General features: G+C 33.0%; 1 protein-coding gene across 1 annotated transcript; it reads left to right on the plus strand.

The window, feature by feature from the left end:
• Positions 1-1,584: 1,584 nt before the first annotated feature.
• LOC125053208 (putative ferric-chelate reductase 1 homolog) lies at positions 1,585-24,811 on the plus strand. Its single transcript, XM_047654455.1, has 13 exons — positions 1,585-1,842; positions 14,997-15,097; positions 16,111-16,293; positions 16,646-16,818; positions 17,459-17,612; positions 18,735-19,209; positions 19,548-19,719; positions 20,081-20,138; positions 20,685-20,838; positions 21,205-21,297; positions 21,923-22,035; positions 22,356-22,475; positions 23,144-24,811. Exons 2-13 carry the CDS (start codon positions 15,002-15,004, stop codon positions 23,249-23,251), a joined length of 1,899 nt encoding a protein of 632 aa, XP_047510411.1. The 5' UTR covers positions 1,585-1,842; positions 14,997-15,001; the 3' UTR covers positions 23,252-24,811.
• Positions 24,812-24,937: the final 126 nt, after the last annotated feature.

Consider the following 24,937-nt stretch of genomic DNA (forward strand, 5'->3'; position numbering starts at 1 on the left):
AATAATATATATTCAAAATAGGTATAACAGTCCATACTTAAATACCATTCTTCTTCTTTATTTTTGGCACCGGCACGGTTGTCGGTTAAATACCATTTAATTACACCTTCAGTTGGTGAGCCTTCGCGTGTAATTGTCACTATCACAGTCATGTCAGTTGTCAAATTATCCTCGGATTTTCCATCTCGGATCAAATGTCTGTATTTTCTATATAGGCTAAAATGATTCTATATTCTAAAATTATGAATAAATATACAATATATATAATAGAAATTCCCAGAACTTACCATTTTGTTAACGTACATAAAAAAATTAAGCGTTTCGACTTTCCAATTAGATGCCCATACGAAAGAAGTGTAGGTAACTGCTTATGGTGGCTTTTCATAAAATATATCAATATTTAGATCTGGTCTGCACATTTTAGTTTACGTAATGGGCAACGCCTCTTCTTCGATTATGGCCATATATATTACAAATTATACCACTAAGCAATGTAAAGCAGGTTACCAGCGAAGTAGGAGTAACAAATAGCTTCGTAGACTTAGTTTTGTATGTGAACCTGTCCGATGTATTATATGCCGTTATTTGTACAAAAATTATAACACTAAAAATACCATGTGTTTTATTTTATAATAATATGTATGACCGCCTCCATGCTTTACCGAGTCAGAGATTTCAAGTTCGAAAGCGACAAAACGTTTGTTATGTAGAAGGATGCAATATCTGATCACTTTTTCTATAAAACATTCCAGAAATTTATGTTGGTGTCCGAAAGCAACATAAATTTCTGAGAAATGTGGTTTGCTATTATTGCCCTAACTGAATAGACCCTTTATGTACTTATATACGCTGATATTTTCAAAAAATAATAAAAATTGTATATTTAGAAAACTAAAATAAATTTAAAAGGTTTGATCCCTGTGGCAGTGAACCTTTGCTGGCAGCATTTCCTTGCGATATTTAGCGAGGAATTCACTAGCTCTAGGGTCGCCAGTACGAAAAGGTGTCAACATAAATCTTTAATTAGCGCCTATACACTTGAGCCCCACGGCCCAAAATCAAAGATGGAGGACTCTTTTATTTTTGCCGTTAATTATTTTCTGCCTGCTCTGCGGCAGCACCATCTTTTGTACTTGTCCGAGGGAGGTGAGACGGGGCTAACGTGTCCACAAAAAAGTAGTTGATTATAAATTAGTTATTATTTGGTATAACTTACCCTACACCGAATTAATCATAATTTAAAATAAATAAAATAAGTAGTATAAAATTATGTTTAATATATTTCATAAATACATATTTATCTTGCCCACTTTACATTACTGTTTTGCCGCGTATAATGTAACTCTCTGTTTACATATTACATAATTATATACTTTTCCTCAAATTCCGTGCATTTAAAAACATTTATAACTTATATTAAAATTTGAATATTAAGTGGTAACAACTTAACATAAGAGTAAACGCACACATGAATTAGGTATCACATTATACACACATAACAGCTGTCAAAGTCAGCACTATTCATAAAACTCATGTCTTGTCAATTTCCTCGTGTCGTAAAGTGAGTCGTTTTTAGTATTCTGTACTCTGTAGTCAGTTCGGAGTTGCTTTCGTACTAGATAGTCGTGCTGCAAGTTTCAGAAAATACTTCGATAACAATTTTCAATTATCGTTGTACTTTGTGAAAATAATATTTGTCCAGTATTTAATAATAGTGATAACATTTTTGGTTTATGTTCTAATTTTAAACTAATTGAACAATAGTTTGTCGCTTTGCATTCCTTGTGTATCGTGAAAACTTGTGAACCGTGAGAGTTGGAAACTTGGTAACGGATCTGCCATGTAAGCTATTATTGTACTAAATGTTGTAAGTTGATAATATGGGTAGCAATAATTATATATTTATAATAAATTTTAAGTCTTCAGAACTAATTTAACTAAGTAGGAATATTTCTTTATTACAAAAAACAATCAATTTCCGTGACGTGTTTTTGATAAAGTCGAAAAATAGCATTTAAAGTATTTTTATCCAACATCACCGGTATTCTCTCATCTCTTAATCTTATCAGATGAGAGAATACCTCTGAAAATAATTTAATCAAAAATCTCTACCGAAAAACAAACATATCACTTTATTTATACATTAGTTATACAGTAGAACCTCGATAAGATAAAGTCCAAGGGAAACACAAAATATTTTATGTTATAGAGGTTTTAAGTTATCAAGGTTCTATGTTAGGTAAAGGTTAATATAGAGGTATGTACATGTTTCTATGTACCCTTGCTCCCATTTTTACTTGAATGCATCAGAAGGATGGAAAATTAAATATGTAATCATATTTATTCACATTACTTACATTACATAAAAATAAAACAACAACTAAAGGTTTAGTCTACTTAAAAAAATCTGTGATTTTCTTTTGTTTTAAAAAATTCACTGTTTCTAAATCGATTTGATTTTCAATGACAAATAGAGAGGAGAATACATTAACACATTAACTTATGATGCAAGTAAGTCGTTGTCACAAAGCTAACCGCCGCAAAGCTTTGAAGAATTTAGATAAAGCAAACAATAGGTAATGTATTGTTTACGTTAACAATACATTAGTAAACACGTGCAAGCAATAAATACCGAAACCATTTTTTTTGACACTTTCAAAATGACTCATTCACAAACAATTTTATGTTATAGAGGTTGTGGAAACATTTCTTTTAGTTACTGAGGGCCTATACAGAGATTATTTATTTAAGTTATAGAGGTTGCGTATTTTAAGTTATAGAGGTTTTGGGCTCTGATGGGAAGGGAACATAGTATTTTTTTAAGTAACAGAGGTTTTTATGTTACCGAGGTTTACGTTATCGAGGTTCTACTGTACTATCTAAATTAGGAAATGGGAACTTATAAAAGGGAAGTTATTGAATTTAAATATAAGGATAATGGTAGGTTGTTCCAGGAAAATGGTAGGTTTTATATGAGTATGTTTGTAGTTGCTAAAATTTACGTGATAGATTTTAATCATTCAAATGGACACTAAACTCTAACGGGTGTTATTGACATATCTAATAATCACCGTAACGAAAAGGAATTGTTTTTCATTATTTTAAACATCACGATGTGAATTAAATGTTGAAAGTCTAGCGGTAACGTCGTGCTAAAAATATTGGGTTGGATTTACGTCGCACGAATTTGATAATGCTGATTATGCAGGAATCTTGGGGGACCTTGATTGGAACACCTCCAAGTGATTTTTGATGCCGGAAATGCGTCTAGGTATATTTAAAAAAATTAAAGTTTTGAAGAGAAAAGAAATGTATTGAAATTTGTAAACAATTCGACATTTTCTACTTTCTATTGGTTATAAGAGATGTGACATATGACATTCTCGTTAAAAATGGTTTTTTTAATTAATTTATTGTTTTTTAGCATGAAAAATCGATGATAATTTCGTGTTGATAGATTATAGGGTTCCGAAAATTTTGAAATTATCGATACCTACTTGTTTGTATTTCATAAATATGTAACTGTTTCCGACGCACAAAATTGGTGGGGGGTGATTACTATACGCATAAGTATCAATGTTCGAAGGCTATATATAAGTGACAGTAGTCTGTTAATAAATGTATCTAACGATTACTCATACTTTATCGTATGCGCGTGACCATGATAGTTTAAGACAGCCATTCATGCACCGTGGGATACGAACACAAGGATTTTGTAATTGAGGAAATCGACAATTTAACTTATGATACCCGCCACTTTTTAACAAAACTTAAGGATATGCGTACGTCAAAAAGGATAAATAAAGGTAGTTCGCGCTAATGCTCGACTGTGAATATTACTATTAGACAAATAAGACATAGTTGCACAATGTAATCAGGCGATATTTCCTACCTGTAAACGTATTTAAACTAAAAGGTATGTACCTCAATTCTTTTTAATGGTATAAAAAACCTCGCTCTTTATAACATGTACGCAAATCTAATGGCCAAGATTACTGTATTTTTTATCTGTGCTTTAGCAACTTACGGAACGTTTCGATAGCAAAATTAAGTCACAGTAATAGGAGTGCCGAGTGGCCTTACAACAAAGTAAAAAGAAATGCTTGACAAACCTGAACGCAACGCTTAAGGTCAGTAAAGTCATAAAAAATGTGACCTTGCCATATTTTTTATTTCGATCGCTTCAACGAATACTGTGACTACAGCGACTAGTTTCCGCCCTTGGTTTTGCGTACGAACATTTGTGGTAGACAAAACATTTAACAAATTAACTTAAAATTAAAATGTACAATTCACTAACAAACATCCTTTAGCTTGTAGTCATTAAAGCATTACACTAAACTGAAACGATTCATTCACATCACAAAGGACTTAATTATTCTGAAAAAAAAAAAAAGCAAATCAAACTGTGTTAATAATAATTCCTATATAATATATTGTATGGGCTAGTTGTTCTAGTTCTTAGGGTAGGAAATTAAACACTCCAATAATGACTTGATTCACTATAATTGACTTCACTGACTTTAATTCAACTGTATAGCTTCAAACTTGAACAAAGGAATGGCCAGTGCGCATCTCTTCCCTCTCGGGGAGATGTTCGAGTCAATTTGTAACAATTCGTAAACAACCGACAGAGTCAAATGAGCAACTATTGCACATGCGCACTTGTGGCAAGATTCTTAAGAATGTTTCAGAAAAAATGTTTAGAATTTAATTAAATAAATATTAAAACCTAACAATATTATGGAAAAACCCTTATGGCACTAAGGGCCTTTACGAGTAGAGCATACCATTTTACAAGCCGGCAATGCACTAAAACCTGGTGTTGCAGTTGTTGCGGTGGTAAGCACTCAACTCTAAGTGCCCGCTCGATTACCTCCTGTCCCATACAAAAATTGTGTCACAAATTAATTAACAATTTTGGTACCAACAAGGTTTTCTTCAATATGCAACGGGCAACGGTTAGTGGTAAATATTTAAACCTTGAGTTAAAACATTTGAAGGTTATATTTAATTTTAATTAAAATATTTTAATAATTTTCATATTAATTACTATGCGTTTCATAAGTCTGTTGTCTAATCTCAAATCACATATACACAAATGCGCAAAAATATTCTATTATTTACATTTTAATAGTTTTACTGTTGTTAAATATTTTATTTTATTTTGAAATTGTGAAGTTATTACCTCAACGTTGTAAAGATAATATTTTTTTTTTGTACCAATGATGATCGAAACATGATAACAAGTTCATAAATTTTAGGGGAATCCCCAGTTACATTTAACAAGTTTTCCTTATGTCTTTCTATTTACGCCTTCATTGTATCTGGTGAAACCCGTTTACATTACAAAAAACAGAACTAAACATGTGATTGCTCCACGCCTTACTGAGATCAGGTTTAGCGCAAAAGATTAAATATATTTTGTTTAATAGGAATTAATTTAATAGTCACACACCCTTTGACAAACACATACACCAATATCTATAACTATATTACTAGGGTAGGCCAGGTCGTTCATGGTAATTTTTTGTTGATACATAAACTTTTTTTTGTAATCTATATATATAAAAGAAAGTCGTGTTTGTTACAACACCTATAACTCGAGATCGGCTGGACCGATGTTAGTTATGTCTTTTTTGATGGATTTTTCTCCACTCCGAATAGCAGAATAAGTAATAAAATATCGGATAAGTTATCGAATAACAATAAATAAATTAATTAATTTTACGAATGCACACGGCATGTGGTGACATTTGTTGACAAAGCTACGCATCATTTTACGTCGAATTCGTGTCACTTCAAGAAATTCCGAACTTGAGGTAAATGAGGAGATGCATAACCAGGCTTTGATTTTGATCGAAAACATGTGTTACCTCATCAAAAAATGTTGTAAAGCAGAAAGTGCTTTAACATGCAGTATCGCAATATTGGCGATAGAGAGAAGAGGCCTAATGTGTAAAACTGCCATTCTTCTTTTGCAATGGCAAGCAATAAAACATTTCTCTATTTGCAAAAAAAGTTATCACCTTAATGAAATCCTAAAATAAGTTTAACTAAAGTAACAACGATATTATTATTAAGGCGGAACGAAGTTAGCCGGGTCAGCTAGTTTTATAATAGTTGTTAGCTATCTAAATAATTTAACAAATTAAAATTTTGCCTATATAAAAACTGGTGTTTTTATTGTCTATACTAAATTCCGTCAATGTTGTGAGCCCATAACAATCGATTTCGTTCTATCAATTATTTGTTTTAGTAATAAGGCAGAAATATTTCTGTCGCACGAGTCAATTACCAATTAGAGGAATCTCGGCCATGGTCCAATGACGTCACCGTCCGGGCCTTAAGCAAGAGTTTTGGTGTGTCAAAACTGCCGGCCCATAAATATCGTTTAACACGTGATCATTGATGCAATCTAACTATTTTCCTGAATTTGAAAGTAATTTCCTGCGACTACGCGAACGTTTATTTATTTGCAAAGAGTCCGGTAAATGAAAGAGACAAAATATTTCTTTGAAAATAAAATAGTCGACACAACAAAAGCTATATTCTGGTTAATATAATACAATGAAGGTAGGTTTTCTTTCATATGAACACTTCAACTACATGAGTGATGTTTGATAACGTTATGTTTTATTCGTTTCTAAAACAATATGCATGCTTATAAAATACAAGAAAATGACATTAAAAATTTTACACACATACACAATCAATTATATTAGAACATTTTCTATGAATTATATGACATTTTAGACCTTAGTAATCTCTCTCTCTCTCCATATATCCAAAGTTACCGATTACAAAAATTATGGAAAATTTGTAAAACTTTCTGCGCATTAACATTACGTACGTTTACAATCTCTTTTATGAAGTAAAATGCTTTATTACACTGATAAATATAATATTCTGATAATTTACTATTCAAAACCAATGACTTATATGAAAAATACATATGATTGACCGTCTGTTATTTTGGAGTAACGGTAATGGCAGAAGAAAAGAATTCAACGCGTTTAGTATTCGTTTTTTTCTGACAAACACGCCTATTCTTCTATTCCTTCATCCATCCCTTAAGTGAATCTCTTCTCTTGAAGGTGTAATTGCAAATACCTGAAAGTTCCATATTGTTCTTGTAAAAATCTGAAATGTTACATTATGAGTGTCATAAGTGGTCAAACCGAATTCTTGTTTACGCTTATATTATATATACGCTATAACGCTTATAAACTAAATCATATTCATGATGTCTTTAAAGAGCTAAACAAAATCAGTAAAGACCGAGTTCCTACTGAGAATCTCTAGTAAATATTACATACTAGTATCACACATTTAGACTTGAATAAGAATGATTAAAACATTGTTATCAAGTTGCCACAGTCCTCATAAAAGTTGTAAAAGTATAGTAAAATATAAATCGTGTAGATGATGAAATCGATATTAAGGTCACTGACCTGCCTGGTGTTATGCAGTTTGTATGCAACACGTTTAAATGTAGGACACACTCGCGACTCGTCCGGCCTCGACAGGTGTCTGCACTTTGTATAAGACATATGGTTTGGTTACTGATACGTGAAAGTATTTGTCGGGATTATAACTAAGATTTTTTTTATTCTAAGGATCCTAATTAGGTCAGACGCCGCTTCAGGTTGTGAGAAAGAAAGGTTAAGGCAATATCGGACCCCGAATCTATTGAATATATTTTCCACGTCACATATATATATTGTTGATAAAATATAGTTAGTTATTTATAACTTTAGTATAATTTGTGAGTAATTTATTACATAAAGGAAGTTGACGAAAGCAATAAATAATTTTATGACATGTCGGCGTTCGACTTAACAATCGATATATAAAATCTCATTTTACATATACCTTGGTCAGATGGAACAATTTCGCTTTTTTTTGTTGTGTTTATTATTGCCAGGAGGTTGCTATGTTAGAAAACTTTAAGAAAGCGGAACATCTTACTGACAAACTTATCGACTGTATTAATTTTACATAACGAACTATAAACAATTGAGTGTTTGAAAAACTGTCAGCGATCGACAGAATAAAAATAAAAACAAAGCCAAGTTTTTGATACATTTTTTAAATGAATTATTCCAATTCGAACTCAATATTTATCGTTAAGACAGGCCAAAGTCTGTCGGGTCAGCTATTTGTGTATATTTTTCACCCTTTGCATTACTCAGCTTTATTAAGTTTCGTTTTAATTTACTAAACATTTTAGTTCTAATGCCAATATAATGTTTTACGTTATTTTTTGTTTTTTTTTCGATATAGCCAAATTAATCATCCTAATTAATAATTAGTTTGTATAACTTTAGTACTCGCGTTTTTTGCACAATGTTCTGTGGCATTGGCGCCAAACCAATGTAAAATTAAATTTTATTTAGAGTCATGTATCAAATTGAGTATTGTAATGTAAATAAAATGAATTTATATTCGTTATTATATTTTATTTAATCATATGATAAAATCATTCTGACCTCGAACAACGAATAATAACATTTCGGAAATGGGTCGTTCCGCCCCAAGATTGGCATTTAAGCCGTCTACGTTTTGACAAATAATAATTTCCTTAACTCACGAAATACCAGTTTCTTAACCCCTAACCTCATTTAAGACCCGTTGAATAATTAAGACCCCACGAAAGCGAAAAGGTGACCCAATTTTTCGCCCCATACAAGGTTTGTTACTAGCGTTCCGACATTGTATGCGTGATTAAAATAAATTTATTTATTAAAACATAGTCTTAAGTACTAAACAGTTGTATTCACCTTAATAGAGACTGTAAGTAGTGTTATTGGACACTTTCTTATGTTAAATATCCTTATTAGTAAATTAGGTTAGTTTTAAATTATTTATTAGTCTTAAGTTAGGCTAAATCGTAATGTTAGTGGAAGAAGTAGTGACTCGTATAAGACAACTTGGTCTTCGAGTCGCTCTACAAAAATCAGATGTCATATGTTTCGCTAGGAGGTCACCACCTAGAGGCGCTGAGATAATAGTGGATGGTGTTCATATGGCATTAAAGTCGACGTTGAAATACCTCGGGTTGGTTCTTGACGCCCGATGGACTTTCAAGGCTCATTTTGCTGCCCTGGAACCCAAGCTTGATTCAACTGCAATGGCATTGGGTCGTATAATGCCAAATATCGGTGGGCCAGGCGGGGGCTGTAGGCTCCTTTATGCTGGAGTGGTGCGTGCAAAGGCGCTTTATGGGTGTCCGATATGGGCAGATAAGTTGTCTTTTTACAACAAGGCTTTACTGAGACGGTCACAGCGTAAAGTTGCCATAAGAATTGCTAGGGCATACCGTACCGTATCCTGTGACGCGGCATGTGTCATAGCCGCCACTCCGCCTTGGCATTTGGAAGCTTTGGCTTTGGGTGAAATTTTTTGGAGACGAGCTGAAGCCAGGAGTGGTGGTTTTGACCCACCTCTGGAGGTAGTCAAGGTCTGGAAGGAGGAGTATCGCCGCCTAATTTTGCTAGAATGGAGGGATGAGTTAAGTGAATGTCGGTTTGGTTTACAAACCGTTGATCTTATTCGTCCCTTCTTGAAACACTGGGTGGACCGACGGTGGGGATCGCTTTCCTATCGGCTCGTTCAGGTTCTCTCTGGGCATGGATGCTTTGGGAGTTACCTGCATCGAATCGTTGGGAGAGAGGCGACACCTGCTTGTCATCATTGTGACTGTAGAGAGGATACGGTGAGGCACACTGTTGAGGAGTGTCCGGCTTGGGACGGCTTTCGCTCGGTCCTTGCTGATAGCATTGTTGGCAATCTGTCGCTTCCACTAATTATCCAAAGAATGGTGGAAGCTGACAATGACGGCCCATGGAATGCCTTCAAGGCTTTTTGTGAGGCCGTCATGACTGAGAAAGAGAATGCGGAGCGTCAGCGCGAAAACAATTCTGATGCTCCGCCGGTAAGAAAACGACGACTGGGGCAGCGACGCCGTGCTTTCGCACGTCTGCCCTAAGTTAAGATGCTGATGATTTGTTCGTGGGAGGAGTCACGTTGATATTGTGGCATTCGCGTTTGGCGGGGGTAAGGATAGGGCACAGCTGTTACCTGCCTCCGCCCTTTGGCGAGCCGAAGGCATCCGTCAGGTTTTAGTGGGTAGGTGTGTAAATATTATGTCTGAGTCCCACATAATCCCTGCTGGAGTAAAATTCAGCAGGGATATGCGTAAAAGCATTTCCTGACGTTAAAAAAAAAAAAAAAAAAAAAAAAAAATCGTAATGTTAAATATTGTTTTCTCGCAGAAACAATTTATAAAAAATAAAACAAGTAACTAGTAGAATTTTTTTTTGGCAACGCACTTGCGAGCTTTCTGGCAGTGTGAGTGTCCATAATCCAGTATTACTAACATCAGATGCACCTCCGGCCCGTTTGCCTCATGCTCTACAAAAAACACTTCACTTAAAAAAAATAAAAGCAAGTATGTAGGTACTTAAATTTGTAAGTAAGTAAGAGGTTACAGAAAACTTTACTTTAAGCAATAAAAAACTTCATGTTTATATTTTAGATAAATAAAAACACGATATCACGAAATTATTTTGTCTTGACCCAGTTTAGCTTCAGAAATTTAATCGTACGATACAAGTTATAAATAACAATTATTTTATATTGTATTTAAGACATTAAGTAGGTTATTTTAGTTTTGATTAGATATCAAAATGTAAGTATAAAAAAAACAGTACAATACTTGTGGTTTTGGCCTCAGATTTCTGTATCTGTTTGATGATCATTTGTTTGTCGACTGTGTCTGACAAACTCCGTCGACTTTTTGGATCTAAGGCATGTCGGTTTCCGGACGATGGTTTCCTTCGAGCGAGTGTTCAATGCCCATATAGAGAGAAAGTCCATTGGTTAACTGCAGGGGTTCGAACCTATGGACTTAGGGATCATCATCATCATCATTGAAATAATATGCCAACAATTTAATGCAATTAATTTAAATAAATAAGCGTGTTTGTCGTAAAATATAAAGCTGTGTATAAATGTAATGTATTTAATAAAAAAGCGAAAACCATTAATATTTTTTATCCACAAGTCACAACAAGACAACAAGCCAATAAGTAGTTTTTTATAAATAAATGTTTTTAATTAATTTATAGAATAATATGTTACATGAGAAAACCGCTGTGATTTGTAAAAATGTAACCATAGCAGGTTTGCTAAGGAACGCGACAAATGCATATAAAAGAAGTTTTTCATCTTACTTTTTATGTTGGTTAACTTTAGGCTATCTAATAACTGACTGGGTAGTCCATTTAGCCGCGGTAGCAAATACCTCAACGTTCTCGCCATATACGTTGTTTGTTCTCGGTGTACAGTTGTAGAACATATTGCTTAAATTGATTTAATACTACTTGTCCTTATTTGTACTGTCAAAAATAGGCTGCTTAACCCGCTCACCGTCTACAATATAAAGATACGACTAAAGGACTGGCTTCTGAGCATACCTTACCTTGAGCAGTGTTAGAGATTATTTTGAGACCTAGTATGCAGTTACACACTTTTTTCATTCACTCACACATTTGCACCCACACACTCACTCATGCACTCAGGCGTGATGATAACAGTTGAAAACTAATAAAATAAAGGATTTAATTAGATTATATAAATATATTTTAAGGAATTTTTACTTAAGTTTGTTATGGAAGAGCTGGGAACCCTGGTATAGCTTACTTAAAAGGGTTCCCAAATCTTACACATTGTAATGCATATGTACTTAAAATTAATATACATTTTTTTTAGATTTAAACACCTTTTAAATGTGTTGTACTCATTGTTAACACTTTAAATTCCTATTCAATATATATATATATATATATAGAAACGTAGTGAAAATAAACACAATTGAGGCTTATATGAATCAGACCGTAAATTATTCCAGTACGTTTAAACGTGAGATTTTAAAATATTGTAATAAAACATCATCTACATATAATACAGAATCAGTGTGATAAATTGCACAGTACTTGAAATAGTAGATCATGGCGGCATTTAGTGAAATACCTTGCTGAGAAAGGCCGACTAGAATTTGACCTCGCTACTATTGGCATAAGTCGTTTAGTGCGTGCTGTAACATTTGAATTATACTTAAAGAAATACGTTGGTTTACTTAGCTCAGTTGGGCAAGAATTTGGTTTAATGACGGCCAAGTTTTTAGCCAGGGACACTAATATGTGTTTTTTACTTCCCTTTTATCTAGTTCCCTTTTAAGTGATTCAAAAGACTGTTTTTACAAATTTTATTTTCGTTACGTTACTTTGAGGGCCTTGTTTATAAAAATATAGACTTTTTCGAAGTATGTACTCACAAAATGCTAAACACACTAGTGTTGAGGAATAATAATGAATGATAATCATTTAATAAATTGACCCTATGCACCGGTATTCTGAAATTCCAACAAACATAATTTATTTTAAGAATCCGGCATAACGCTTTTTAGGCAAGATGGCGTCACAGCAGTCGCTATACCGGTAAAAACGAAAACAATCTTTTTTTACGTGTTAATTATAATTCTTAAATTACACAATACATATTTGTTATTTTTCGATGAAACACGTTCTCTGCCTAAATTTAACTACGTGTGGTCGATTGTTTGATAGACAACTTGAAAATACAGACTATAAACGCGAAATGTCGAGAAAGTTTTTTTTTATAAATATTTTTAATCATAACGCATTTTGATTCAGTGTATTATAATAAAACTCTTAAGTATGAATAAGCTAAAGTTGATTTATATTTTGAGGTTGACCCCAGCTCTACTGTTAATAAAATTTAGTTTCACGGTCTGTCAAGTTAAGCGAAAGTTAATGAAAACATTCTCATAGAATATAACAATGACACAACTTTTAATGTTATTGTTACAATTGAAGCTAACCATCAGAAAAAAAAACCTAATATACCCCTTAAATACATTTAATAAATCATAAGAGATTCACAGTTGTCTTGGTAATGATAGTAGACATTTAAAATTTCTTATAGATTTCGAAAAATATGTTATTAAAAACGACTTTCAGTAGTTTTGGCGGGAATCTTGTTAATACAGATACAATTGACCTTGTTAACAGATAATATATCTCGTTTTATTTGATGAAAGAAATCAAATAAGATTTTGCATAATTCTTAAACAATCAACAAAGGAATGTAGTACATTAGTTTTTGCCAATGTTTTCCGCAAACCTTGGCATTGAATGAGCTACGCCCCACATCGAATAAGTGAACGGTAAAATTCCCACACATTCTTAAAATAAAGATTTAACAGCGTTCTCTATGTCGGTTTTGCGACGTTAAGCCCGTATTTAGAACTGACAAAATCATTCCTTGACAATCTTAACTGTAATGAGAAACAATGGTGGATAGGTTAATTAGCTTTGAGCTTGATTCAATTTAGAATCCTTAGAATTTGGTTTATTAAGGATGTTGGGAGTTAAATCCAAGAATACAAATGTATGAAGTATTTTTTTGTTTGTTCTCTGATACCTATACCTAAAGTTATTTGTGTAGAAGCTGAAATTGTATTTTTTAAAAGCCTACGTCACTTACGTATAGTTTAAACTTATAAATACAATTATATTTTATACTCTTACAAAATAAATTTAAATTAATCTTATGATCGTATACCTACTACAAGACGTAAGAGTTAATTAATGTTGTTACTAAATATCAAAACGAGTGCGAGAGCGTAGGAATAACATAATAAAAGATTTTTAACCAACTTTAACTAACGTGATCGATAAAATTTACAATTGGACTAGTAAATTTCGGTATGTTATGTATGTACCTATATCAGCAATGACACACAATGATAAAAATAATTCCTTCATATAATTCATTCAGAATGTAATTATATTGTGAAACATTTGCGGAAATCGTTATTAATTGTATTTTAATTTACACAGTCTTTATGTAAAGTACCTAGAATATACTTTGAGGTAGCTGTATAATGTCTTTGCTTTATGTTTAAGCTACTTCTTACACATCCGGCTCACGATTTTACAGCCAAAGTATCTTTACTTTAATTTAAACTCACTACAAAATATATTTATAGTAAGTTTAAATTAAACTTTCACAATGAATCAAAAATATGGCGTCGTAAATTTATTATCAATAGATTTAGATGTAATGCAAGTACTGTCTTGGAGTTATTAGTAAATAATGACGTCAAGTCCTCACTGGTCAACCTTCACTCACCGGAATTCCCGATCCGATAATTCATAATTTCCGTAAACCGGGTTTTCTGAGGTCAATATACTTCGATACCGTTAACAATAGCTATGACACATTTCTATTTAAATATTGGTTTCTCGTAATGCACAAAATACAGGATACATCCTCGCTTTCGTGTCTTTTTATTTACGCCTTAATTATTCTGTTTCTTTAGGTATGTGCCATTGTGTGTAATGAGATTAAAAAGGTTCTTTAAATGTTTTATTCAAATAGAGGTTCCTAAGACTGTTAGACAGAAATGGAGATTTTTTTTGGATTTGTCTCACTGTCTTTAAGGCTCTTAAAAAACAAAATAAAACATTTTTTTTTCTTTTATTAAAATGTATGACTATGCCTGTAGATGTCAGCCAATAACTTGGTAAGATTTTCCCTGATAGGGTTAAGTTCGCGCACTTTTGGTAGCAAAAGACTTAGGACTGCGCGTCTTATTATTATTAACTCCTTATTGCTGACACCCAGTATATATTAACACTTATTTAAGATACATAATAAAACTTAATCTAATACATCATATGACCCGTTTTAGGTAATCAGCGTGTCGTGTCCACATAGGCCTCTTCCAGCTGCTTCTATTATTTTCTGATATTAGCTCTTCTTGTCCAAGTTGTGCCTCCTATTCTCTTTATATGATCTGCCCATCTCTTGTTCTGTCTTCCTCTTTTCCTTTTTCCATCGCTGCGCGTCTAATTTGGTAAATTTACGTGCCGGGAATGAAAAATTTCTTATAATTGTTATTTCAGAAAAAATGCTACCGAGGAAAAAAGAAATGAAGTGGATTATCATAACAGTATTATGTCTAGTCAAAACTTCATCGCAACATGGATCCGGGGCGCCACCTGGGGTAAGTTTTATTAAGAAATTTGTATTTAACAATAAAAAATATATTAGTAGGTATGACAGGCGTTTTTTATAGATCGTCATAGTATCTTTTAAACCACCCCTTAATATATTATGACTATACTTAAATGATCCTAATCCTTGGGATTGAATTGCTCCAGTTCAAACAATTTGTATGACAATACTTGGCGATTAAAAAGAGTGGCGGAAAGTTTCTTGCCAGTTCTTCTTACCCGCTCTACGCCCTTGACTTGCGAACTGGTAGTAAATGTAAATTTACGATTAATTTAACTTGACGATTCAAAAGTGTACTTGGTTACCCACTTGAATAAAGATATTTTGAGTTTGAGTATTTATTGATAAATTACTTTTAGATAATATAAAAGAGGTCAATTTACTATTCTACTATAATTCAAAGGTGTTTATATTTTGAAGATATTTCATATTTTCATACATCTCTTTAATTTTTTTCATTTATTTACGCCAACGTATAAGTAAGCAATACATCTCAATTCTCAACATTCAAAATAATTAAATTAAAAATAGCAACCAAATTTTGATACTCAACTTGGTAGATATACATTCTCCTAATTATAAATATACATAAAAATTTGGTTTTTAGCAAATAACCGATGAGCGCACTAATCCTGCAGCCGGATCTCGTACTATTATTATATTATCATACTATTAGTATATAAGCGAGTCGTTCTGTTCGCGATACATGCATAAAAAATAACGCTACCTTTTAATTTAAACGATAAATATTATGCAAAACGAAAATGTATTAAACGCATCTTAAGCGGAAAGACTCTTTTTTCTTCTCTTCCTGTGGCTTTCTAGTAGGGGACGTTGTCCAGTCGGGTAATGAGAATAGTGGAATACGGAATCAAGCTGTTTCTGCGCACTGGTGCATTGTAATATCTCCTGCATAAGAGAGATCTTAATATACACTTTTACATACTAAACCCATTATTCGAATAACTAGAAGTCATTTTATATAAATGGAAACATTTTCAGGCTTGTCTGGACCAAATGCCACGACACAGCGGCATACTACCTCAGTCATCGGTGCCTCCATACGCTATTTCGACGTCTGCTGCCCAAGTGAGGCAAGGTGACAGCATCAATGTTACAATTGGAAGTCCTTTCGGGGCTCCAGTCCCTATTGGCGGGTTTATATTGCAGGCCAGGGCTATACAGGTATTTTTTTGTATTTCTAATCGAATAGCGGAGTGAACGTCTATTAAATTGCGTTTTTGACGTGACAACGTCTTATAAATCGATGGAGCCGGCTGCACGCACGAAAATACATGACTCATGCGGCGTTACCTCGCTCTGAGGCGTTCCATTTAAGGCTTGAAGTGCAAGCGAGAGCGCGAAGCGACAGAGAGGCACAATCGGACTCCGCGCTCTTCAGCGTTCGACATCTGTCTCTCTCCTACTTGAGTGAGCGATACGTGACGTTGTCACGTTCAACTATCGTCAGTAAACCGACTTTACAGACAACCGATTTTTTTTCTTATATTATAAGTTTAATGTATGATTTTTACAGAATACAGAACAAATAATAGGCAAGTTCACATCAGTGCCACTTCCAGAGACAACGCAGATTATAAGCTGTCGCGGCAACAATGACACGGCGACTCATTCAACGCCAGAAGACAAACCACCGCTTTCTTTTACCTGGCAAGCACCTGCTGACTTCTTGGGTGGCGTCGAGTTTCGGTAAGATAAATTTATCATTTACTTTAGCGTGTACCTCGACTGACAAAGTACTGCTGATACCATTGTCAAACAAAGGCGAGACAATACAAGTATTTTATACGTTAAATACTTTGTTAAACTCGTGGCAGTCTGTTACGTGATATTTGTATAAAATATATGATTAGTCTATGGTGATCAAGTATTGTAGCAATACATTTTTACTGTACTTACTGATTAGTTAATATTGATACATAATAACTCACATACGACACCTACTAGGGATTGGGAATCAATCAAAATAAAATATATAGAAAATAAATCAGTGTAATAATTGCATCGTTTTATCTAATATTCATCTGTCTCTTTTCATCGAAATAATATCATAGAAGATTCATACTACTACCTTAAAGGCCTGCAACGTACTTGCAAACCTGGTGTTACGGGTGTCTGAAAGCGGCGGTAAACACTTAACTTTAAGTGAGCCTGCTTTTTTGCCTCCTGTCCCATTATAAAAAATTATAGAAATAAACAAAAGAGTATACTTTGGTAAAAGAATGCAGTTAGACTGTTTTAGTATTTATGAATGATTAAATATATTCTGTTAATCTATTTTTAAAATCAAGTGATTGTTGGACTCACTGTAACTAAATTATTATTATAGTGCAACAGTCGCCCAGGGCTATGCAACATTTTGGCGAAATGTCGAGTCGTCATTAGTAGAAGTGGTAAGCCCTGACACGGAGATCACCACTCCTTCTCCAGTTTCCAGCACCCAGAAGACCAAACAAGATCCCCCTGTTATTATGGAGTCGAAGGTAGTTTTTATCATTATAAAACCACAACTAATTACACAGATACAACACATTTCCTTACTAAAAGACAACTTTAAAATGACGTATTGCAAGTAAAGGAGCGTTGACGTTCAAGTATTACGTAACGAATTTTGGAGGGGGTCCTTTTGTAAAACGTTACGATGCGGGGCGGGGATAGAATTACGCGTTATTTTTAATATTATTTTCGACTTTCCAGTACTTTACACCACATAGTGGCAACTTTTAGTTATAAAGAGTCACTAGGTGGTCACGAAACGGTTTACTATACTTGGGTACAGAAAAATAGAAAAACGTTACGGCGTGTTACATGGGGGGGGAGGGGGTCAGTGATATCCAAAAACTGCGTGACGTAATACTTGAATGCTCCCAATTAATATAGTTCTCGAAGACTGTGATATCTGAATGTGTCCAAGGCGTCGTAAAGTAATCTAGGAACGAAAATAAAAGATAAATTATAAACTAACAAAAACTTTCCATATTTATATCGGTTCAAAAATACTTTTTTCGTAAGCACATATTTGCGTTACAAAGGTGTCTGAAATTATCAATTTGAATTAGATTTAAGTGTTAAAAAATTATTTTTCAATTAATATAAAAGGATAGCGTGAATTGATAATTTGTTTTGAATAATATAATCGTATAGCTAAGTAACTGTTTAAATAAATTGTTAACCATAGTTTTGTTATCGTTAGATCTTCATTACTTTATTAAAAAGATAAGACTTCAAAGTAACATTATCATAAAATCAGTTGCGACACTCGCGGTAATGTATTCTATCAGTTTTGAAAGAAATTAATAAAATATTTACTTTAATTCTCCTTTCAAATGCTGATACTTTTTTGGTGTGTGTGAAAATATAATTAAAAATACACATTGAAGAACCCAATCTCTCTTGATAACATAACTGGTTTGCATTGAGGTCGTGACAAATATAACAACAACAAAATATACTGATTAGAGTATGTTATAAATGCAATAATTGTTACACGTTGGAAATGCAAATTTGAATTGAATTCATTTCCGTATTGAGATAAACAAAATTGGAAAATAGGTTTAGTACGGAGTTTCTTTCTTTTTTTAAACAGAAATATTTTGTATTTACAGCCAAAGACAACTCCACCCCCTCTAGATCTAATCTACCAGGGCTGCGCAGACACAAAATTATGCTTCGGCGTACCTCAAAACTGTATTTCAGCTGGGAACTGCAAAGCAATCGTCTCAGTGTTTGTCGCTGGCGACGTCTACACATTCGAAATTCAGGGCACAGATAATCCCAAATATGTTGGCGCTGGTCTGAGTTTGGACAATAAAATGGGTGATGACAGTGCAATGGAGTGCGTAAGAAATGAAAATGGGCGGGTTAATTTATACACATCATGGACGTATCCGAAAGCTGAGCCATACGTCAAAAGGTCGGACTCACCACAGGATATAGTGCAATTACTAGAGTCATCGACAATAGATGGCAAGTTGTATTGCAAGTTTAAACGAGATGCGGTCTCTGTGGTTAAAGGGCAGACATTCGATTTGGCGAATAATAAGTACTATTTGATGGCGGTTTCCGGTGATTCTATGAAAGGTACGTTTTTTTAATTACATCCATAATGCATGACCATCACAGTATCTGAATATATGACTTTATAATTTATATCCTATATGAACTATCTTAAGCGATTTTAAGGATACCTCATTTAATGCTACGTAGTTTTAAGTTAAGTTAAGTTACCCCTTAACTTCTGTCATTCGATTCCTGGGTGTAATTGTAATTTCAAGTAAAATTCCATATGACTATAATTCGAAAATAATGTATCAAAATCTTTTTATACATTTTAATATCACTAGGTAAATTCATGTCATTAGTCATTACACCTATTTTTATTACCAAGTACTTTTAAATACTGCCTCTTTATTTTTCAGATGTAGAACGCGTAGGCTTCCATACTTTAGCTTACGAGTCAACTGGAGAGCCTCTCTCACTAGCCAGTGTAGGAGCTGCGGCTGGATCATCAAAGCTATTGCTGAAGTTACACGGTTCCTTTATGTTGATCGCTTGGATTGGTACTGCCTCACTGGGCATTGTTTTGGCAAGGTAATACGAATGTATAAACAAATATATAATTACAGAAACTGTATAGCAAGCAAAATTTTTAAATAATAAAAACATCTTTCCCTTTCAACGGTACTATTTTACGATTCATGATTACAATTACTTACACACATAAATAAATAATATACTGCTATATGCAACTTTGGTGCTGATAAGCAATGTTTTCTAGACAATTTGAGTCACATATACCACAGTATAAAGACAATACTACATGAAATTCTGTCCCAAACTTTTGATTTGTGATGAAGTATTTTTTCTGTCCAAAGACAAGATATAGACAAATTTATATCTTATTTTCTGTGTACATGTTATTTCATTAAATCAATTATTATGTTCATTACAGGTATTTCAGAAAAACTTGGGTGGGAAAAACATTGGGCGGAAAGGATATCTGGTTTGCTGTAAGTACTATACTAAATTAAACATTTAAGAGCTTTAGTGGATATTATGAAAAAGATACAGGATGTAGATATTTTCGAATTTTAATAAGAACTAGTAAAAAAGTCAATTTTTTTATAAAAACTTAAAGACCTCCCGTAGGACAATTATTTGCAGCTGATGACCTCATCTATCCCCTATTTGCGTTTGATCCACGACTTTATGGCCAGCCTGTATACATGTTTAAAAAAAAATATCACAAAAGTACAGGACTCCAAAATTAATAATGCGCATACAGATCTTCGCCAGACCGCCGTGACCGCCCGATTGTGTACACATGATATTGACTCTTATCTCTTTCGTACAAGGTGCAAAATGTAAGTGCATTGTTTAGGGCCCTTACGATTCAATGATTCGGAATACGATCATTGACGAAGATCTGTATGCGCATTATTAATTTTGGAGTACTGTAATAGCAGTTGTAGCGCCACTGGTTCTTTTAATACTAGTTATATCTTCAATTCTAAGCGCATAAGAAAAATCAATACATATTAGAAATGAAATTTCAGAACCACAGAATACTTATGGCGGCGACTTGGTTACTAACAGTGGTTGGTTTTATCCTGATCCTTGTGGAGGTGGGAGGCTTCGCGACCACCGGAGATAACCCTCACGCTATCACTGGACTCATCACTGTAATACTGTGCTTCATACAACCGATAGGTGAGATATCAGATTGAAACTTTTTCATGCTTATAATAAAGTGAGTATTCTACAGGAAAAGCACCAACTTATTAAACTATGTAAACACTAAATCTTTAGTCCATAGTAAAACCAATTGTTAAAGTCCAAATAATCTTGGAATTATCGAATAAATACTTGTTGCTAGTCGTTAATTATATATAAATTCGAAATTTTGACACTTAAACGAATATTACATTTATTTCTGTCAACTTAGTTCGCTTCCCGGAACAAAACTTGTTTCCTAGCTAAAGCTAAGATTTCGCTTTAAAATAAAAAAGATAATATGCTTAAAAATATGGTTCGGGACTTCAATCAAGCTAATTAATAAAAATGTATTTATTACAGGAGCATACTTCAGACCTCACCCGGGTACACAAAAGCGTCCAATATTCAACTGGGCACACTGGCTGCTCGGCAATGCTGCTCATATTTTAGGAAGTTAGTATAGTATTTATCTAATCTTGTATCTTGTAATATTAGAATTAATATCGTAAAGACGAACTTATTAAAAGTTATAAAATTATATATAATAATATATTAAATCTTTAATGTCGTTTTTTATAAACTAAAATAAAAATTTTAAATAACATAATTTCTCAAAGGAAGTAATATTCAATATTAATCAGAAGCACAGTTATTATACTCTGTGCCATATTCTAACCTTGGCGCCATTTAAAGGTTTTATTTCATTCGTTTATTAATATTCCAATTTATGACTTTAGTATAAAACTGTTAACAGTCGTGTATTTCTTTTCGTGTTTGTTATTGCATAATTAACCGTTATTAACTTATTATTATCGTAATACTGTTAATAATAGTTAACCGTTCCGTAACGAGATATATTTTTGTAACTTTATACGGAATATTTTTTCGCGGGAACATTTGTCATACAGACTGTCTTATAGATGATGTTATAGCATTACGTCGATATATACTCATGTAGCGTTAAATTAGCGAAATGTTTTTTGAAAACGGATTAGTGGTTTTAGAGTTTATACAAACAAAAGTAAAGCAATATTTCTTTATAAGATTAACCAATATGTATTATGTACTTCTATTTCAGTAACAACAATATTCTTCGCCGTGTACCTTCAGAAGGCTGAGTTGCCGCCGTGGACTGTTTTTATTTTAGCTGCGTTTGTTGTTTTCCATGTCATTATGCATATAATACTCTCGGTAAGTATTTCAATGAAACAAATATTTTAAAATTCCAACGATTTTTTTCATTGATTTGCTCACAAGCTGTTCAAAAAAATTGTTCCTTTTTACAGAACTTTGTTTGTCGCTTGCTTAGGTTGCCAAAAACTGAAATCAACTGCTGTCAAATACGCTTTTTTTAGATAAGATAAGACTCGTCGAGAATTAAAGACGCCATCTTGTTTTTATCCATAAACAAATATAACGACAAAAAAAGTGACATCTATCCATTATAAAAATTTGACAGTTTACCTGTTTAAATTAAACCCTTTTCCAAATTGAACAAATACCTTTTTCAGTTAACGGTGTGCGTATCTGAAGGCCGTATCAGCAACGGCCGTGTTAACTCGTTCCCAATGAAAGACATGTTAGGGCATTCCAGACAAGTCAGTGCGGTCGACCGAAGCTCTGACGCGCCGGTGAGACGTTATGACGCATGCCTTTATTTCTCATCTGTGTTTAACCTTTCCTAATACTTACTAGATTAATGTTATATTAAGGATTGGAATAATGATCATAAACAAACAGAAACGCGTTCCATTAGCGGAAGTCTTAAACAAATCTAAACATAAATATCTACAGATTAAAATAGGGTTGGTTTATGGAAATAATATTTAAGCCATCGAAGCTTTTTCTGAATAATTTGCATGCGTATCATATTTCTTCTAATTAATCACTTCCATACACTATTTAATGTCGAGCACGAAAACTTAACTTTCTCTTACTAAAAAGTACTTTAAACTAAGTTTAGTGTGAGTACTAGTTATAAGATTTACAGACAAGCGTTTATCATGAGATATGTGTCGTTACCAGAGAACGGAGGAGGCCTAAACCTCTAATGACGGAGGCCCAGCCTTTTCATCTGAGCGACTCTCTAAAACCGGTTCCCATTTATTGACTAAATATCAATAAGTAATCCAATTTCGATTTAGCCGTGATGTTGCAATTTAATATCACGTAATACGGAACATAGTTCATATTGAAATTATTACGCGTCTCGATGCTGATAAACTTTTTTGTTAAATGTATAACCGATATTATGTATTCAGAGATGACATTGTTACTAATGATAAATCTTTTCTTTCAGTTTGCCAGCTTCAGAAAACATCTTCTTGGAGTTTACGCGCCAATAATTTTAATTTTCGTTGTAGCCGTTGTTTGTTTAGTAGCTTTAGCCCCGTTAGGTGACTTATAGTTCTATGATGGATGCTTAATTAATTATGCATGACGAGTGTGTCGTTTCAAAGCATAATTCTTAATAAAACAATTGACCCTTACAAAATACTAAACAGTAAGAAATACAAAATCTGTTATAACGACATCGAAGGGACTACTTGGTACTGGACACTATTTGGTCGTAAAAACCGATGACGCTGTTATTAAGTACCTAGTACAATAGAATTCAGTCGGGACCTTTGATTATGGTCAATATAACCGGTATGTTGTTGTAAACGGTGACGTCGTAAACGATTTTGACTGAAATGTAATTTATTTCAATTGTCTTGAGTACTAGAATTATTGAGATAAAAAATATAACAATATTGATTTTTTCTTATTGTATGAAGCAATCGTAGAGATTGGTGTAATAAAAAACCTGTTTAAATATCAACCTTGTTCAGGTTTTTGGAATCGTTTACAAAGCGATTATCTTGGAAACTATGCTAGGAGATTTTAACCATAATTCCACAGTCGCAGCAGGCTTTTCTTGGAATACACAAATATTTTGTAAATATGTTTTAATTATATTATATTCATCAGTTAGTTCTCAATTTACTTTCCAATGAAACTGGAATGTATAAAACATTTAATGTTTATATGCCTATATATTTAATGCTTGAAGACGTAACACCTAATAATAAGTACTTATATTAAGTTAAGCACTTCCAATAATTGTATCTTAAAGTTACCAAGTAAGGACGAGGTTTCCAATGCAATCTTTAGCACAATGAAAACTTGTCGCTCTCGTATAATTTTTTAAGTTAGTAAATAAGATCAAACTTTTTCTAATTAACGATTTATGGTACCTACAGTATGTTCCAAGAGTGGTTTTATAAAAAACAAATTGCTACGATTGTATACAAATTGCACCAATTTATATCTCTTTAATCATAAAGCATTTCGTTAGATCGACTTCGAAATAGAATTCACTATCTTTATTGTCCTCTGACAGACATGGCGGTTTTAGGGCGACTGATTGATCCACGTGCAAGTGGAATTACGAAATAATGATACGTCGACAATATTACAAATGGAATTACGAAATTTCTATATGGACAATAATTACACCTCTACAGACTATTTTTTGGGCGATAGTTGCAATAAAAAATCAATTAAAATATTTTTAGGATTAGAGATTCAGGAGTTCTTGATTTGTCAACTAAGTTTCTGTCTCAATGCGAAGCAGATCCGCTACAACAATAATTGTATTCTACAACTTTCAATATAACAATCAAATATTCGTCTATCGTTAATTCTCACTTATAAATAAGTCTATTTTGATAAACTAAGAATTGCATTTTGTTAAAATTTGTAATTTTATAAAGTACTTTTTAATACTTATTACGTATTTACAGTTTAGCTTCAAGCTAGTAAATATACCAGTTATTCTCCGTCCATAAATTCTGTGATTCTTCACATCATTTAAAATTTAATATGAAGGTTGTAAACCCTTATTTATTCTATTTAAAAATACATGGTAATTATATTAGTATTATAAGCAAAAAGTATGTTGTAAATAAAGTTAGTATAATACGGATCATTATTGTTTTATTACTTGAGATATGCTTTATATCTCTAAACTTATTTATAATTTTATTTATTTATAATTACTTCATTGCATTACTATTTTAATTTAACATAATTAAATGAAAAGGAGACAACT

Source organism: Pieris napi, chromosome 10 (genome assembly GCF_905475465.1).
Source record: "Pieris napi chromosome 10, ilPieNapi1.2, whole genome shotgun sequence".
Classification (NCBI taxonomy): Eukaryota; Metazoa; Arthropoda; class Insecta; order Lepidoptera; family Pieridae; genus Pieris; species Pieris napi.

Coding starts and splice junctions, on each gene's coding strand:
- LOC125053208 (XM_047654455.1), top strand. CDS start 15,002: ATGCTACCGAGGAAAAAAGAAATGAAGTGGATTATCATAACAGTATTA. Junction 15,098..16,110: donor GATCCGGGGCGCCACCTGGG/GTAAGTTTTATT, acceptor AAACATTTTCAG/GCTTGTCTGGACCAAATGCC. Junction 22,476..23,143: donor ACCGAAGCTCTGACGCGCCG/GTGAGACGTTAT, acceptor CTTTTCTTTCAG/TTTGCCAGCTTCAGAAAACA.